This window comes from Cornus florida, unplaced genomic scaffold (genome assembly GCF_030987335.1).
Source record: "Cornus florida cultivar Cherokee Brave unplaced genomic scaffold, ASM3098733v1 CherokeeBrave_3.0.0_Hap2_Chr09, whole genome shotgun sequence".
NCBI lineage: Eukaryota > Viridiplantae > Streptophyta > Magnoliopsida > Cornales > Cornaceae > Cornus > Cornus florida.
The window spans coordinates 15,030,419-15,044,130 of NW_026775579.1; the positions used below are offsets into that span (position 1 = coordinate 15,030,419).

The following is a 13,712-nucleotide window of genomic DNA, read 5'->3' on the forward strand; positions in this document are numbered from 1 at the left end:
GATTAAAAACTGTACGTAGATCCTGCTAATGATTTCTTCGCTCTTTCGTCTTAACCACCAAGTCATTAACATAACATTCAACAATTTTGTGGAGTGTGTCATCGAAGATCCTTTGCATGGCGCACTGGTATGTTGCTCCCGCATTTTTGAGTCTGAAGGGCATAACTTTGTAACAATATATGCCTTTAGGAATGCAAAAGGTAGTTAGCTCCTCATCTTTCAGAGTCTTTCTTATCTGATTGTACCCGGAGTAACAATCCATGAACGAGAGAGCTTCATGCCCCGTGGTTGCATCTACAATAAGCTCGGGGATGGGAAGAGGAAAATCATCTTTTGGGCATGCCTCATTCAAATCACGAAAGTCCACGCAGATTCGAATCTATCCATTTTTCTTCTTTCCTGGAACAATGCTTGAAATGCATGTTGGATATTTGACCTCACGAATAAACCCTACATTAATTAATTTGTTAAGTTCTTCCATTATCCTCGAAACTAGCTCTGGATGGAAGGAACGTTGAGACTGCTTAATCGGACGTGTCCCATGTTTGACAGCAAGATTGTGCACTGCAATTTTAGGGTCAAGACCGGGCATCTCTTTGTATATCCAAGCAAAGACATCTTTGTAATCAGATAATAATTGAAAGTAATCATTTTCTTCTGAGGGGTTTAGGAATGCACTACCGAAAACTTGTTTGGGTTGATCATTAGTCCCTAAGTTAATTTTCTTGAATTGATCAACAATAGCTTACCCCCCGTCTTCTAGTGTTGGTGGAGCTTTCTTGATTTCATCTAGTTGTTCAGAGTCAAGTTCCTCTTCAACAGTGATGTGGTACGAAGTAACACAAGATAATTCGCCAGTGTCTTCTGTTCCATCCACTTCTTCTGTTTGATTAGTAAATACAATCGTTCGCCTTCGAGCTTTTAGTATAACATCATTGGTGACATCTACCTCTGTCTTACGTTTCCTTCGCGAAGGCACTAGGCTCTGAACTTCACTATTGTTCACCACATCGATGTTAGCTTCCTCTGACTTTCCACTATTGCTACTTCTTAGCGGTACATCATTGATAATACCAATTCGAGAAAATACGGACTTTCGAGATTGAGGTTGTGAAGATTTTCCTCCTTGGTCATGAAAGCTCATTTTGTTAAAAGCAGAGTTACAAGGCAAGCTGCTGACATGAGAACTTGAGACATTTGATTTTTGGCTCGACAACTTGTTGAATACAGATGTTCAAGCAAATGGAGCTCCTATACGGTCGAAGAATGATTTTTGATGCATCGTCTACTAGTCTTACTCATCCTTAACTTCTTCAAACCCAATGTAAAAAGTGTTACTTCTTATCCCTTTTATGATTTGAATTCGAAGTGGCTCAGAAGTTACGAAACTGAGACCAGACTTGGGTGGAATGATCTTATACCCTTGTTCTTTCAATTTCTTCTGTGTCTCATTGAGGCCCTGCACTTTCTCACCAGTGACCTCAGAATTAAGTTTTCCAAGGCTTGCAAGATTTGTAAAATCATACCCTGACTTAGCCAAGAGTTGATATGCTATAGGATCGAATCATTCATCAGTCCTTTGTTTTGGAAGTGATCCATGTTCGACCAGAGATTAAGAAGGCCACACGAACCCTTTGAACGGAGGCTTGGAAGGCGAAGACTTTTGAATCTTGGTGAGAGGAAGAGTTAACTCTCCTTGCAGCTTTTACATATCTTCTTTTTCCTTGGTTTGTGACATTTTCACTTTAAATTCCTTGGTTTCAAGTATCTCGATGACAGGTTACTGTCCTTCTTGTCATTGAGATTTTGGAGCATACTTCAAAATAGGTTTCGTCCGATGCGCTTTTATCGAGACCTATCGCATTTTAGTTACCTTTACAACGTCTGTCACTGAAACATCTAAAGCGTCACTCAATGCTTCTTTTGTTTTTGTAGATTAAACCTCTTGTGTAGACGAATGGCTTGGGATGGGCACTTACAAAGGTGTATTGGGATCGATATAAAACTTGGCATCTGCAAAATGAGATTCTGCTTCTGTAAATGGTTTATGGTCCGCCACAACCGTTTATATGCCATTCTTGTAGAATTTGAAGCACTGATGAAGAGTCGATGGAATGATGCCATTACTTTGTATCCAAGGCCTTCCCAATAACAATTTGTTGGATGTCTTTGCATCAATAACGTTGAATAAGCTTTCAGCTTGGAGCCCGCCAATAGTTAGCTTCGCCCGAATCATGCTAATAGCTCTCTATCCTCCTTGGTTAAAATCTTGAATAATATGGGCTACGAGATAACTCATCAACTGTGATGCCGAGATTTTTCATCGTAAATTTTGACATGAGATTCACTGCTAATCCACCATCAACAAGAATTCGAGTAACTTTTTGTTCTCTTATGTAACTGGAAACAAAGAGAGGACAATTATGCGGCTTTGAACCCAACTGAAGATACTCGTTTGTGAAAGAAATTTGTGCACAACATGAATCAAGCGTACCTCCGACTACTTCCTTATTATTGAACTTGTCAATGATGGCTATCTCTTTTGCATGGTCCTTCACAGGCTGGGCTTCATCTTGATCTTTGTTATTCTTATCATCAAGGCTCATTTTCCCAGTTGAAACTATGTAAGTTGTCACAACTTTGTCATCTATATATCCTTTTGGAAAGAACTCTTGCAAAGTAATGGGCTTCTGGATCCCTTTGCTCATAGAGGCGTGTTTGGATGACTGTCTTCTTGACCCATTTTTTATTATGGTCATACTGTCTATGGCGGTATTGAGGTTTCTTCTTCCTTTGCCCCCTGTCGGAATAACTAGTCTGAAAAATGTCAGATTGTTCCTTCTGTGGTTTCTTTCTTGTCACCAGAGTCCATCCTTCTTCATTATCCTAAGGAAAGACTTTTCCAAATGATGAAACGTTAAGTATACTTCCTTGGCCAACATAAATGGGGATTGGTTCCAATGAGCCAAACTGGATGGTTCTATAATATACCTCAGAATTTAAAGGTTGAGAACGAGCACTCCCCACAACAGAGGTTGTCAAAGTAGCAGTAGTATGATTTGAAGTTACAATTTCATCTGTGTACAACAAGATTTTTCCTTGTTTTACCAGATTCATCATCACCTCCTTGAAGAAAAGACACTTCTCAATTAGATGACTAATAATACGATGATATTTGCAGTATTTTAGGTCGTTAACACGTCCCATCTTTTGAGGGCGTTTGCATTTAGGGAGTCTATAATTTTACTTTCGAGTAAGCATTCCAATATGACAGGAACATCGGAATTGGGGAATAGGTATTCCTTCTTCTCTAATTCCTTTAGTGTAGGACGCTGTCTTTCCCCTTCTTGAAACTGGCGAGACTTTTTATCATCTTTCTTGTTATCTTTAACAGATATATTGACTAGGCTAGTTGAGATAGTCATGGATTCTTTAGCAGTGTTCTTTGATGACTTGTCGCTTTTCTTCCAATCCTTCTTATCCTTGTGTGGTTCTATGGCCACCGGACCTTTGTCGTCATGGGATTTTATACTGATCTCCATGTCATGGGCACGCATAGCCAATTCTTCGAATATGCGAGGTTTTATGCCTTAGAGAATGTAAAAAAGGCCCCAATGCATTCCCTGCATACACATCTTTACAGTAGAGATTTCTGACAATCGGTCCTTACAGTCAAGACTGAGTGCTCGCCACCGATTAATGTAGTCGATTATAGGCTCATCCTTCCATTGCTATGTGTTAGTCAATTCTACCATACTAACAGTACGACAAATGCTATAGAACCTGTTTAAGAATTCTCATTTCATTTGGTCCCAACTAACAATTGATTCTGACTTTAGGTCGGTGTACCACTCGAACGCGTTTCCTTTAAGGGAGCGAACAAACTGTTTAACTAGTAAGTCCCCATCAGTTCCAGCATTGTTACAAGTCTCGACAACATGGGCAATGTGTTGCTTGGGGTTGCCTTTTCCGTCAAATTGCTGAATCTTCGGAGGTTGGTATCCTACATGCATCCTCATGCTGTCGATTCTCTTTGTATAGGGCTTTGAGTACATGAGAGTGCTCTATGGGACGCCTCCGTATTGGGCTCGGATTGTATTCATTATCATAACTTGCAATTGTTCGACAGATAATGAAGAGACTAAAGAAGCATGATTGGTTTGACTAGCCGCCTGTTCTGTCACGGGCGTCTGTCTGGGGTCTTCCATGTGAGTACCTTCTGCCGTAGAATTAGGATTCCCAGATGACACGATAGTGTGGAAGTTGTAAGATTCCCAGAAGGCACTGCTGTGAAAGATGTAGGATTCCCAGACGGCACTGCTGTAGAAGCTGTAGGATTCCCAGACGGTACTGGTGATTCACCAAAGGTCTGAACTTCTAATTTATTCATCAATGTAGTGATTTGCAAGTCCTTCTCTTCAGCAGTCTTTGTGAGGTTCTCAATGGCACGAGCCATAGTTGCTAGTTGTTCCTCCACCGTGGCAGCTCCAGTCATCATCGCAACGACCACGTCTGAGTATAATAGGCCTTGAGAGTCAACGTTCCTTGAAGTGATTGATTGTTCTGAAGTCTGACGTGGTGACTCTAGGGGTGAACCGAAACTAGAGTGAGCATCATAGATGGAATAAGGTGAATCTGGTGGCGAAATCTCCTCTAGAACAACGCCAGGGTTCTTGACATGTTGAGTTTTCACGTTCGCCGGCTTTGTAGGATTGGTTTTCACCAAGTCTTGCTGATGTTTGGATGACGTGATTGCCTGGAACTTGCTACGTGTCACAGGGCCCGCCAAGGTACTTCCATCACTTGATTTGGCCTTCATGTCACTTTTCATGGTGGCTTTGGCGCTGACCTTTGCAGCAGCGATGCTCTTTTGGGCTTTCTTGTCTGTCTGGGTCTTAGGGGGAACTATAGAATCTGATAAAGAAGAAACTTAATGATAGGAGAAAGAGATGAGAGGCAAAGGATGTCCTACTGGGCGTGCCAGAAATTTGTACACACAAATTTTGTAGTCTGCAAATAAGAACAAAATTGGATCAAAAATAATATTTTATTAAATTAGAAAATTTGGAGTACAATCCTCTATAATATTCTTTACAAAGAATAAGGTCCTCTGATTCGACCTCCTTTTTTGTTGGTTGGATCCAAGGGCTGCACGAACTTGATCTTGAATCACCGTGAAATTTAGATAAAGAACGGCACGATTTGATGTGCTTGTTGTTGATCACCGTGAGATTTGATGAAGAACGGCACGATTTAATGTACTTAGTGTTCTTCACTTTTGGGTTTGGATGTTAGGGATGAGTATTGGTAGAGTTTCTGTATTTCTCTCTAGAATCCTGAATTTCTGAATTCTGAATTTGTGTGTCCCCTTCCTCCTTCCTCCTTTCTCCAGGTCTCTATTTATAGGCTTTTTGGATCCATAGGATAATGACGTATCCTCTCCTGATAAGAATAAAATCATAACTGGACAGGCCAGTTATAATATGATAATTATTCTTAAAAATAATTATTCTAAATATATTTTATTAGAAATAATTATCTTTTCATTTCATCATCTGAACTAGGCTAATTAAATAATTTAAGTGGATCAAGTTTGGACTAATTAAATAACTTAATTAAACATTAGACTCATATTTAATGGGTCAATTTGTCAAAAGAAAAGTTCATTAAAATTTTAGTGTCTACGAAGAGTACAAACGGGCTACCATCAATACCAAATCGAAGGAGAAACCAGAATAATTATTTTGATTAGATACTTTCTGTTGGCTACGGATTAATCGTAATGTCTTTGCTGGATCCAATCAATTATGATGTCCTTGTTCCATACTTATATGGTTATATAAGAAGGGAACGTACAAAAAACTCCTATCGACTTGTAACCTTTTTTAATAAATTCTCGTCTAATTTTTTACCAAAAACCCCCTCGACTTGTAACATTTTTCAATAAATCACCCTTCAACTATCTGAGGGCGTAAAAGAGTTGATATTTGGATCAAAATATCCTATTTAAAATCTTAATTTTTTCGAATTTCAAAAATTCATATCTCACAAACCATATAAGCTTAAAATAAAAAAGGCATTACATTAACTTAGGTTTGTCATCAAGGATGAAACTCAGTTGAGGGTGTGTTCTTTAGTTGCCGTTGTTGGGGATCTCTGGAACTAATCTGTTCCAGTAGGATGGTGTCCTTAAAACATCTGTTGACTAAGTGGTTCATTGATACTTTCAAAGCATACTTAAAAAGGAATCAGGCTCTCTCTCTCTCTCTCTCTCTCTCTCTCTCTTACATATATATATATAGATACACACACACACACAAAATGGAAGAGATACCAACAAGGGTGCTTGAAGTATATTTAGTATAATAACAAAAGAATAAAATAAAACCAATATAAGTGCAGTATTAAAATTGCAGATAAGCCATTAAATACATGAGGAAATCTTCAACTCTTTTGAGTCTTGACACACAAATGCTCTGACATACTACCATCTAAAGTTTCACTCCATAAGGAAAGGCAATGAAAGCTTAATTAATTAATAGACCAAAAAAAAACTCATTTTGTAAATTGTAACCAAGGGGCCTTCCTTGGAAGCCCAGCTTCGAGCCTTTACACCCTCCTCCCCACTAACCCCTAACAATCTTGCCATAAAAAATAAAAAAATAAAAGAACTATAATCGTATGACAAAATGTTGAGTAAAATTCAAATACAGATATCACAACTGAAATATGTTTCTGTTTGAAACCTGTCTGTCATATGATTCTTCACTCAATTAACCAAAGAATTTCATCAAAGTGAGGGAGAGCATAAATTTTAACTGCCATTCCAACTCAATGTAGTTGCAAATTCTCACAAATTCCAGAAATTGAATCATCTCAGGAATGGAAGCTCAAAAAAATGAGAGAACCACATATAGAGGAAGCTAAGAACAAATATTTTAGAGATGCTGAAATGATAAAAGAGTGTGCTGTGTTAAGGAAATAAAAAGGAAAAGAAAAAAGAATAAAACTTATCTCACTTTTGGGTTGAGAAAGAGGAGGAAAAGAAGAGGAAGAGGGAAGAAGAGCTAACAAAGTAATTGAACAATGTACTTGTTACCCCCTTATCATAAAACAATCATTTCATTATTTTGTTTGCAATAATCCAAATAAATAATAACAAGAAAAAGATAATTAACACCATCTACTTCTCTCCTAACAATTTTTCCCCTTCATTTCTCCCCTGTTAAATCAAATATCATCTCCAAATGAGCCTACGGGCGGGCCATCAAAATATGAACAGATTTTTACCAAGCAGAGAGATTGAACTAAAAGAGAACATATTCAACAAATGTTGAGAACATTCACCCAACTTAAATGCACAAGGCTAACAGCAAAATTCAAATTTAGTTCAATGTCCTTTGCACTCGGCCTTCTGTTGTGACCGGGTAGAATTGCGTAGCGTACACACTACCAGAGATCTACATCCAGGCTGCAAAATTATAAGTACATAGTTGCTAGAATACACGTAATTAACAATGCATCAATCTTTACCTTTCAAAATGTATGTTCCAGTAACAGGGTTAAACCCCACCAATGAAGCTGTAACAAAATTTCCTTCTTTTTTTTTTTGTGGAATGGATAACCAAACATTAACTAAATGGCTTGACTTGTAAAAAGGCGACTACTTGTGTAACTGATGATAAAAGCAGTATGTTTAATCAATTTTTTTGACATGTTGAATGGTTCAACAAGTGAAAAGCAACTAGGGAGGTGGGCAGACAGCACAAGTTTTCAAGAGGGTGATCAATTTGCAAAACCTTCAACCATGTGTGCTTCGCTTCCCTTATGGACATCAGCAACAAAGATGCTTCCTGAATCACACCATCCCCCCAAAACATCCTTGTTGGGACACTGCAAAGAATATGCAGAAATAGGTTAAACAAGCTAAGCTGTAAGATTCACACACAGAAATTATTCACGGAAAAGTGAAATGCTAAAAATATATACCAAGTATAAAAGTTGGCACTTATAAAACCTTCCTTACAAGAACCATTTTCCACCTGGACTTGTTTTGTTTGGTTCAATACACCCAAGTTTTGGGCTGAGCAAATCAGCACAAACCCTTGTTGGTTACAGCAAACCAAATATGCTGAGTTGCATGGCTATATGTACTTTAAAATGAGACAAGAACAGCGTAATTGTTCTTCCATGCTCGGAGTGGTGTTGGCATTTTTCATGGAGTATTTTAGAAGAAGAAAATCACACCTTACTAAATCCAAGCCAGTTTGAATCTCCTCTAAATGAAAATTCTTTCTTGCTTTCTTTCCACTGTCCACATAAAACCTGTAAATGCAGACTCAGTTCAATGCTAAGAATTAACACTCATTTGAAAGAACACAAATATATTAATCCATTCAGATAGCCACTATACATTTGTTTTGTTTAGACAAAAATGAGAGGCACTTGATAGTTGATACCATGGCTTTTACCAGGTCTCACCTGAACTATGAATCTATATCACTAAACCCTTTACTAGACAAAAAAATTTTGTGAAATTCTTGGCATGAAAGACTGATGTACTCATGAGTCATGCCTCTAACGCTGATCCGTAAAATCCATATGTGACGAGGGCATGTTTCCACCCATGCCCCCACAACAATATGGGTAGATGAAATTAGCATGTTACAAGACATTTTTCCATACCAGCATGCCATCCATTCTCATATTTTGCAAACATATTGCAAAGTCCTCCACTTAACCATAAGCACAGGAATTAATGCCACTTCAGTTTATAAAAACTTTTCAATTAAAATTGGAATACTAGTTATTGAAATGAAAAGATAAAAAAAGTAATGCTTTAGGAAGTTTTAAAGTATGAACTATGATGTATAAGAAGGAAAACAATGGAAGAGGAAATTAGTTCCAGTGATTTCAAGGGCAAGCACCTCATAATCAACCCCTTGTATGTAGATATAATCAGAATCTATCGATGAGAATGCAAGTCCAGTTATCTGCAGTATAAACAAAAGAGCAGATGTTTCTTTTTCATAATATAAACAAAAGAAAAGAACAGCTATTTATTTTTCATAATAAAAGACTACCACATGTGCATAAAACCTATTGTAGCTTGAACAAAAAAGTGGAAATTCATCAACCATAAGCACAGGAATTAATGGAAATGTACATATAAAAGCAATGTCAACTGTTGGTGTCCAACTGTAAGAGTATACAAATACTTAAGTTACGCCCTCTCTTACAAATATTTTTTGAGCACATGGAGAGCAACATGTTAAATTTGGATGCGAAAATAAGAAATGCAAATAGGAAAAGGGAAGAGAGAAATATGGAGAACACAGGCATATACATGGTTCGGCACTAAGGCCTACATCCATGGACAAAGAGCCACTAAGGGCTAAATTTCTATTATTCAAATCTGTATATTGCCCGAGTACAAAGAGCCTATATATAGGCATGTAAAGATAAGAATATATGGAAGGTGTACCATAGTCAAAGGAGGCACCGTGATTGGTGGAGGATTTTGTTCCACCGTTATATAGAAATATTTATAGTTGAAAGGAAATTGACTGGATCACCGTGATTGGTAGAGGATTTTGTTCCACGATTATATAGAAATATTTATATATTTCAACACTCCCCCTCAAGTTGGAGCATGAATATCATGAATGCCCAACTTGTCAAAGAAACGCCTTGAAAGATGATGAGAAGGTGTCCGGAACAAAGCTAGGAAATTGACCAGATCTTGCTAGGGAAAATGACCAGATCTTGCCGGAAAAAATAAACTAGAACTCACCGGGAAAAAAAGCTTGAACTAAGTCGGGAAAAGCCGGAACTAAGCCGAGAAATGGCCAGAACAACGCCGGGAAAAGCCGGAACTAAGCCGGGAAATGTTCGGAACAACGCTGAGAAAAGCCAGAACTACGTCGGGAAAGGAAAGTGAAGACATAGAGAATATGCTCCATGATAATAATTCCAATACTCCCCCTCAAATTCAAGATGGGATTATAAGAACAACTTGGAACTGATACCATGTCAAATTTGGATGCGAAAATAAGAAATGCAAATAGGAAAAGGGAACAGAGAAATATGGAGAACAAAGGCATATATATGGTTCGGCACTAATTCTACTTGAGCCCCAAGTAGTTGCATTCCTTGCCCAAAACGGATTTGTATTTTTGCTCACCGAGCTCTATAAATAGAGATTCATGTTTTGAGTTGGGTGTGCATGAGTTAAATTGTGAGAGAGTTGAGTTGAGAAAGAGAGTCAGTGAGGGCTAAGAGTGAGAGTATTCCTTTTAGAAGACTATGTGTTGGAACACCTCTTGGTAATCCCTTGAACTTTGTAATCCTCTTGACTTATCAAAAAAATTTAATTGTAATCCTCTTGAATTAAATGTTAGCCATTCTTTTCCTGTGGGGGTAGGCAATTTGCTGAACCACATAAACCTTAATCTTATTTGTGTGTGTTACTTCCATCTTATTTTTCGTTGTTGCCATTGTATATTTGTTATGTGAGATCTTAGGGGGACTAATTCCTAATACTATCCTTCTTTCGAAGTTGAAATCATGTGATAAAATGTAAAATCAATGTTTGACAAGAGCCATTTCTCTTCACACTGAAATCCATCTTCTTTGAACAAAAAAGAAAGTAGTCTCCATGAAAACAATAAAGCTTACAGGTGAAGTGTCCTATTTCACAGATTGTGGCTTGATGGTCAGTTAAGTGCATATTATTTGTATATATATACACACACACACACACATTGCACAAGCTTATTGGTGGAGAATTATTATAGGAGTGATTTAAGCCCACTCATTTACAGAATGTTATGTTACTATACTTGGGTAACAAGTTGTTGCCATATTTGTAGTTGACTTTTGTGTAATTCCTTTATTATGGCAACATGCCTTCCCCAATTCACCTATAAATAGAGGTGGTTATTGTAAACAAAATTAAGAGAGAGTGTAATGAAAGAGATGTAGCCCTCTGGGCTCTTTGTGTCATAGATGTAAGCCCTAGTGGCTGAACCACGTATATCCTTGTGTTCTTCATGTTTTGATTTCTCTTCAACTTTTATTTTTCTTTCAACATGGTATCAAAGAAGGTTTATCATACCCTACTATATACTCAAATCGTCTTGGATCTCCGGATTAACTCGTCTCGGATCTCCGGATCAACTCGTCTCGTCTCAGATCTCCGGATCAACTCGTCTCGTATCTCCGGATCAACTCATCTCAGACTCTCAACAACTTCATATTTAATTTCAAGTTGTACACTCAACTTGAGGGGGGGTGTTGGAGAATTATTATAGGAGTGATTTAAGCCCTTAAATCACTCATTGGCAGAATATTGATGTTACTATACATGGGTAACAAGTTGTTGCCATAGTTGTATTTGACTTTCTGTGTAATTCCTTTACTATAGCTACAAGTCTTCCCCAATTCACCATAAATAGAGGTGGTTATTGAAAACAAAATTAAAAGAGAGTGTAATGAAAGAGATGTAGCTCTCTGGGCTCTTTGTGTCGTGGATGTAAGCCCTAGTGGCTGAATCACGTATATCCTTGTGTTCTTCATGTTTTGATTTTTCTCTTCAACTTTTATTTTTCTTTCTACACTTAACAATACTAAGATAAGTAATAAGACCCATATTGATTAGAAAAGGGAGCAACAAGGCTGCTCACAGCTCCTTTCTGTTTGCCGTGATGGGCAAGAAGGTACCGAGCCCAATGACCATGAGCACAGAGGCTTTCTGGTCTACTTTTTGAAGTCTTTTCTGTTTATTAACAGTTTACAGCCCAAATAATTTGTTCAAGGACAGGTAGGAGACTTGCATCTAAGACTCGTTTAACAAAGAATCGCAAGCATGAAACCTAAAGACTTAACAGAGGTACGTATGCAGTGCTGCAGGACCACCAGTTGTACCACAGGGTGCATCCAATTTAGGATATTGCTGGTACCAATTATTATCAAATTTTAGATGATTTCCAGACCATCAGCTTGGAAGACTTCCAGGCATACCAAGAATAGGTTTTCACTCCACAGTGGCTAAATAAATTGGAAACATAAGATGGTCCAAAATTAGAAATACATTTTTGTTTAAACCATGAAAGCATGATTAATGGACACATTGTCCCATTTTTGCAACAAATAGGTCAATATTTATATAGTTTTTTAATCTGAAAGCTATGCACAAGAAAAAAGTGTGGGCAATATGGTCGGACAAACTAGAAGTTGAGTGCAAAAGTTTAATACTGGGTGGGGTAGAGTCCAGGGAGCGAACTTGTAATTTGATACCATCAAACATTAAGCACTTAAGGCAGAAAATTGCCTCTACAAAACAACAAAACTAACATGAAGAAAAATTACAATAAGACCAAATAGTCACTCGAAGAAGCGAATGCCAAAATAGTCACTCAAACGAGCGAATCCAAAAGCCTATTTATACCTTCCATCTGCTTTAGAGATTTGTAATGTTGAGAACTGGCATGAAACAATAATATAGAAAACAAGAGTTGGAATAAATCTTGAAAAAATCATGAAATTAAGTATGACAAATATAAGTTAGACAATTAGCATTCCATACAATACTATCTTCCACAAGCAAGATAACAAAATCTATTTTTAAGAGTATTTTGCTCTTGATTGTAAAGCGCTAACATCTAAAAATGCTGTCAACCACATTAACCTTAGAAATTTATCCTTCAAGTATAGAAATTCCGAACCAATAATGAAGGTTGAATGCCTTTAACTGACCTCATATTTTGAGCAGTGCACCCATCTTGATATCGCTGTCCATCTACATTATGACACAAAAAAAATATCAGCTCTTAGTCAAATCAAGGTAAAGTGAGATTTATATCCAATTTCTTTCCCTTTATTTATTGGAAACTAAATGAAGCATAAGGGGAAATGGAAGCATACTGACAAGCAGACAATATACCATACACCCCCAATTTATTTGCTCACATAAGAGGACAACTAAACAGGACCACTAAACCCATAAAATATGTCAGAGACACTCATTAATTGATGAAGCAATGCCTCCAATGACAAGCAACCTGCGAGGATCATATATGGTCAAAGTACGATCAGCTCCACCAACAGCAACATTACCAGTTGAAGAACTGCAGACTGAATATAAGATATCCCCTACAGAACCACAGATTCTATGCACACAACCACCATTTTCTTTCATTCTCAAGTCCCATAAAGTCAGCTGCATCAATCAATAAGATGAAAAAATACCGACAAATTTGGGAAGAAAACAATGAAAGAAGCTCATTATTTACACAAATGAACCTGAAACCAACAAAGCAGAAAAGGTAATACCTGGCAACCTTCCGTGACAGCTAATAAAGAACTTTCATTCCCATTGCATGAACTCTGTATAAAGCCTAATGAAGATGGGTACCACAACCTGAAACAGAGCTACATCAATAGCAAAAGATATCCAAAAGAAATTTTGAAATATATGCAATGAAAATAGTAAACCTTTTTTAAATAGAACTAGAAGCTTTGAAATTGGTAGATGTTATGAATTATAGTAAGACACCAAGAAACTTTATTGAAAATGCTCGAATTTATACCCAAAAAAATCATGATTGAAATATAAAACAAAAAAAAGAGGTCAAATGACTCAAATGCACAAAACAAATAGAGTATTGACATTAATAACATCCATAGCAGATAAGTGATGAAATAGATATCTG

General features: G+C 37.3%; 1 protein-coding gene across 3 annotated transcripts in view; it reads right to left on the minus strand.

Moving 5' to 3' along the window:
* Nucleotides 1-7,103: 7,103 nt before the first annotated feature.
* Nucleotides 7,104-13,712, minus strand: part of LOC132273549 (uncharacterized) — a 43,309-nt gene continuing 36,700 nt past the window's right edge. For 2 of the 3 annotated variants that reach the window (XM_059774511.1, XM_059774510.1), the window contains 6 exons: nt 13,333-13,420; nt 13,062-13,219; nt 12,757-12,799; nt 8,928-8,993; nt 8,248-8,325; nt 7,104-7,893 (listed from right to left, as the gene is read on the minus strand). In XM_059774511.1, coding sequence (XP_059630494.1) covers nt 7,786-7,893; nt 8,248-8,325; nt 8,928-8,993; nt 12,757-12,799; nt 13,062-13,219; nt 13,333-13,420 — 541 coding nt within the window. In that variant the 3' untranslated portion in view covers nt 7,104-7,785. Of the gene's footprint in view, nt 7,894-8,247; nt 8,326-8,927; nt 8,994-12,756; nt 12,800-13,061; nt 13,220-13,332; nt 13,421-13,712 lie in introns of those variants that run through there. The other variant, XR_009470139.1, reaches the window with a different exon arrangement.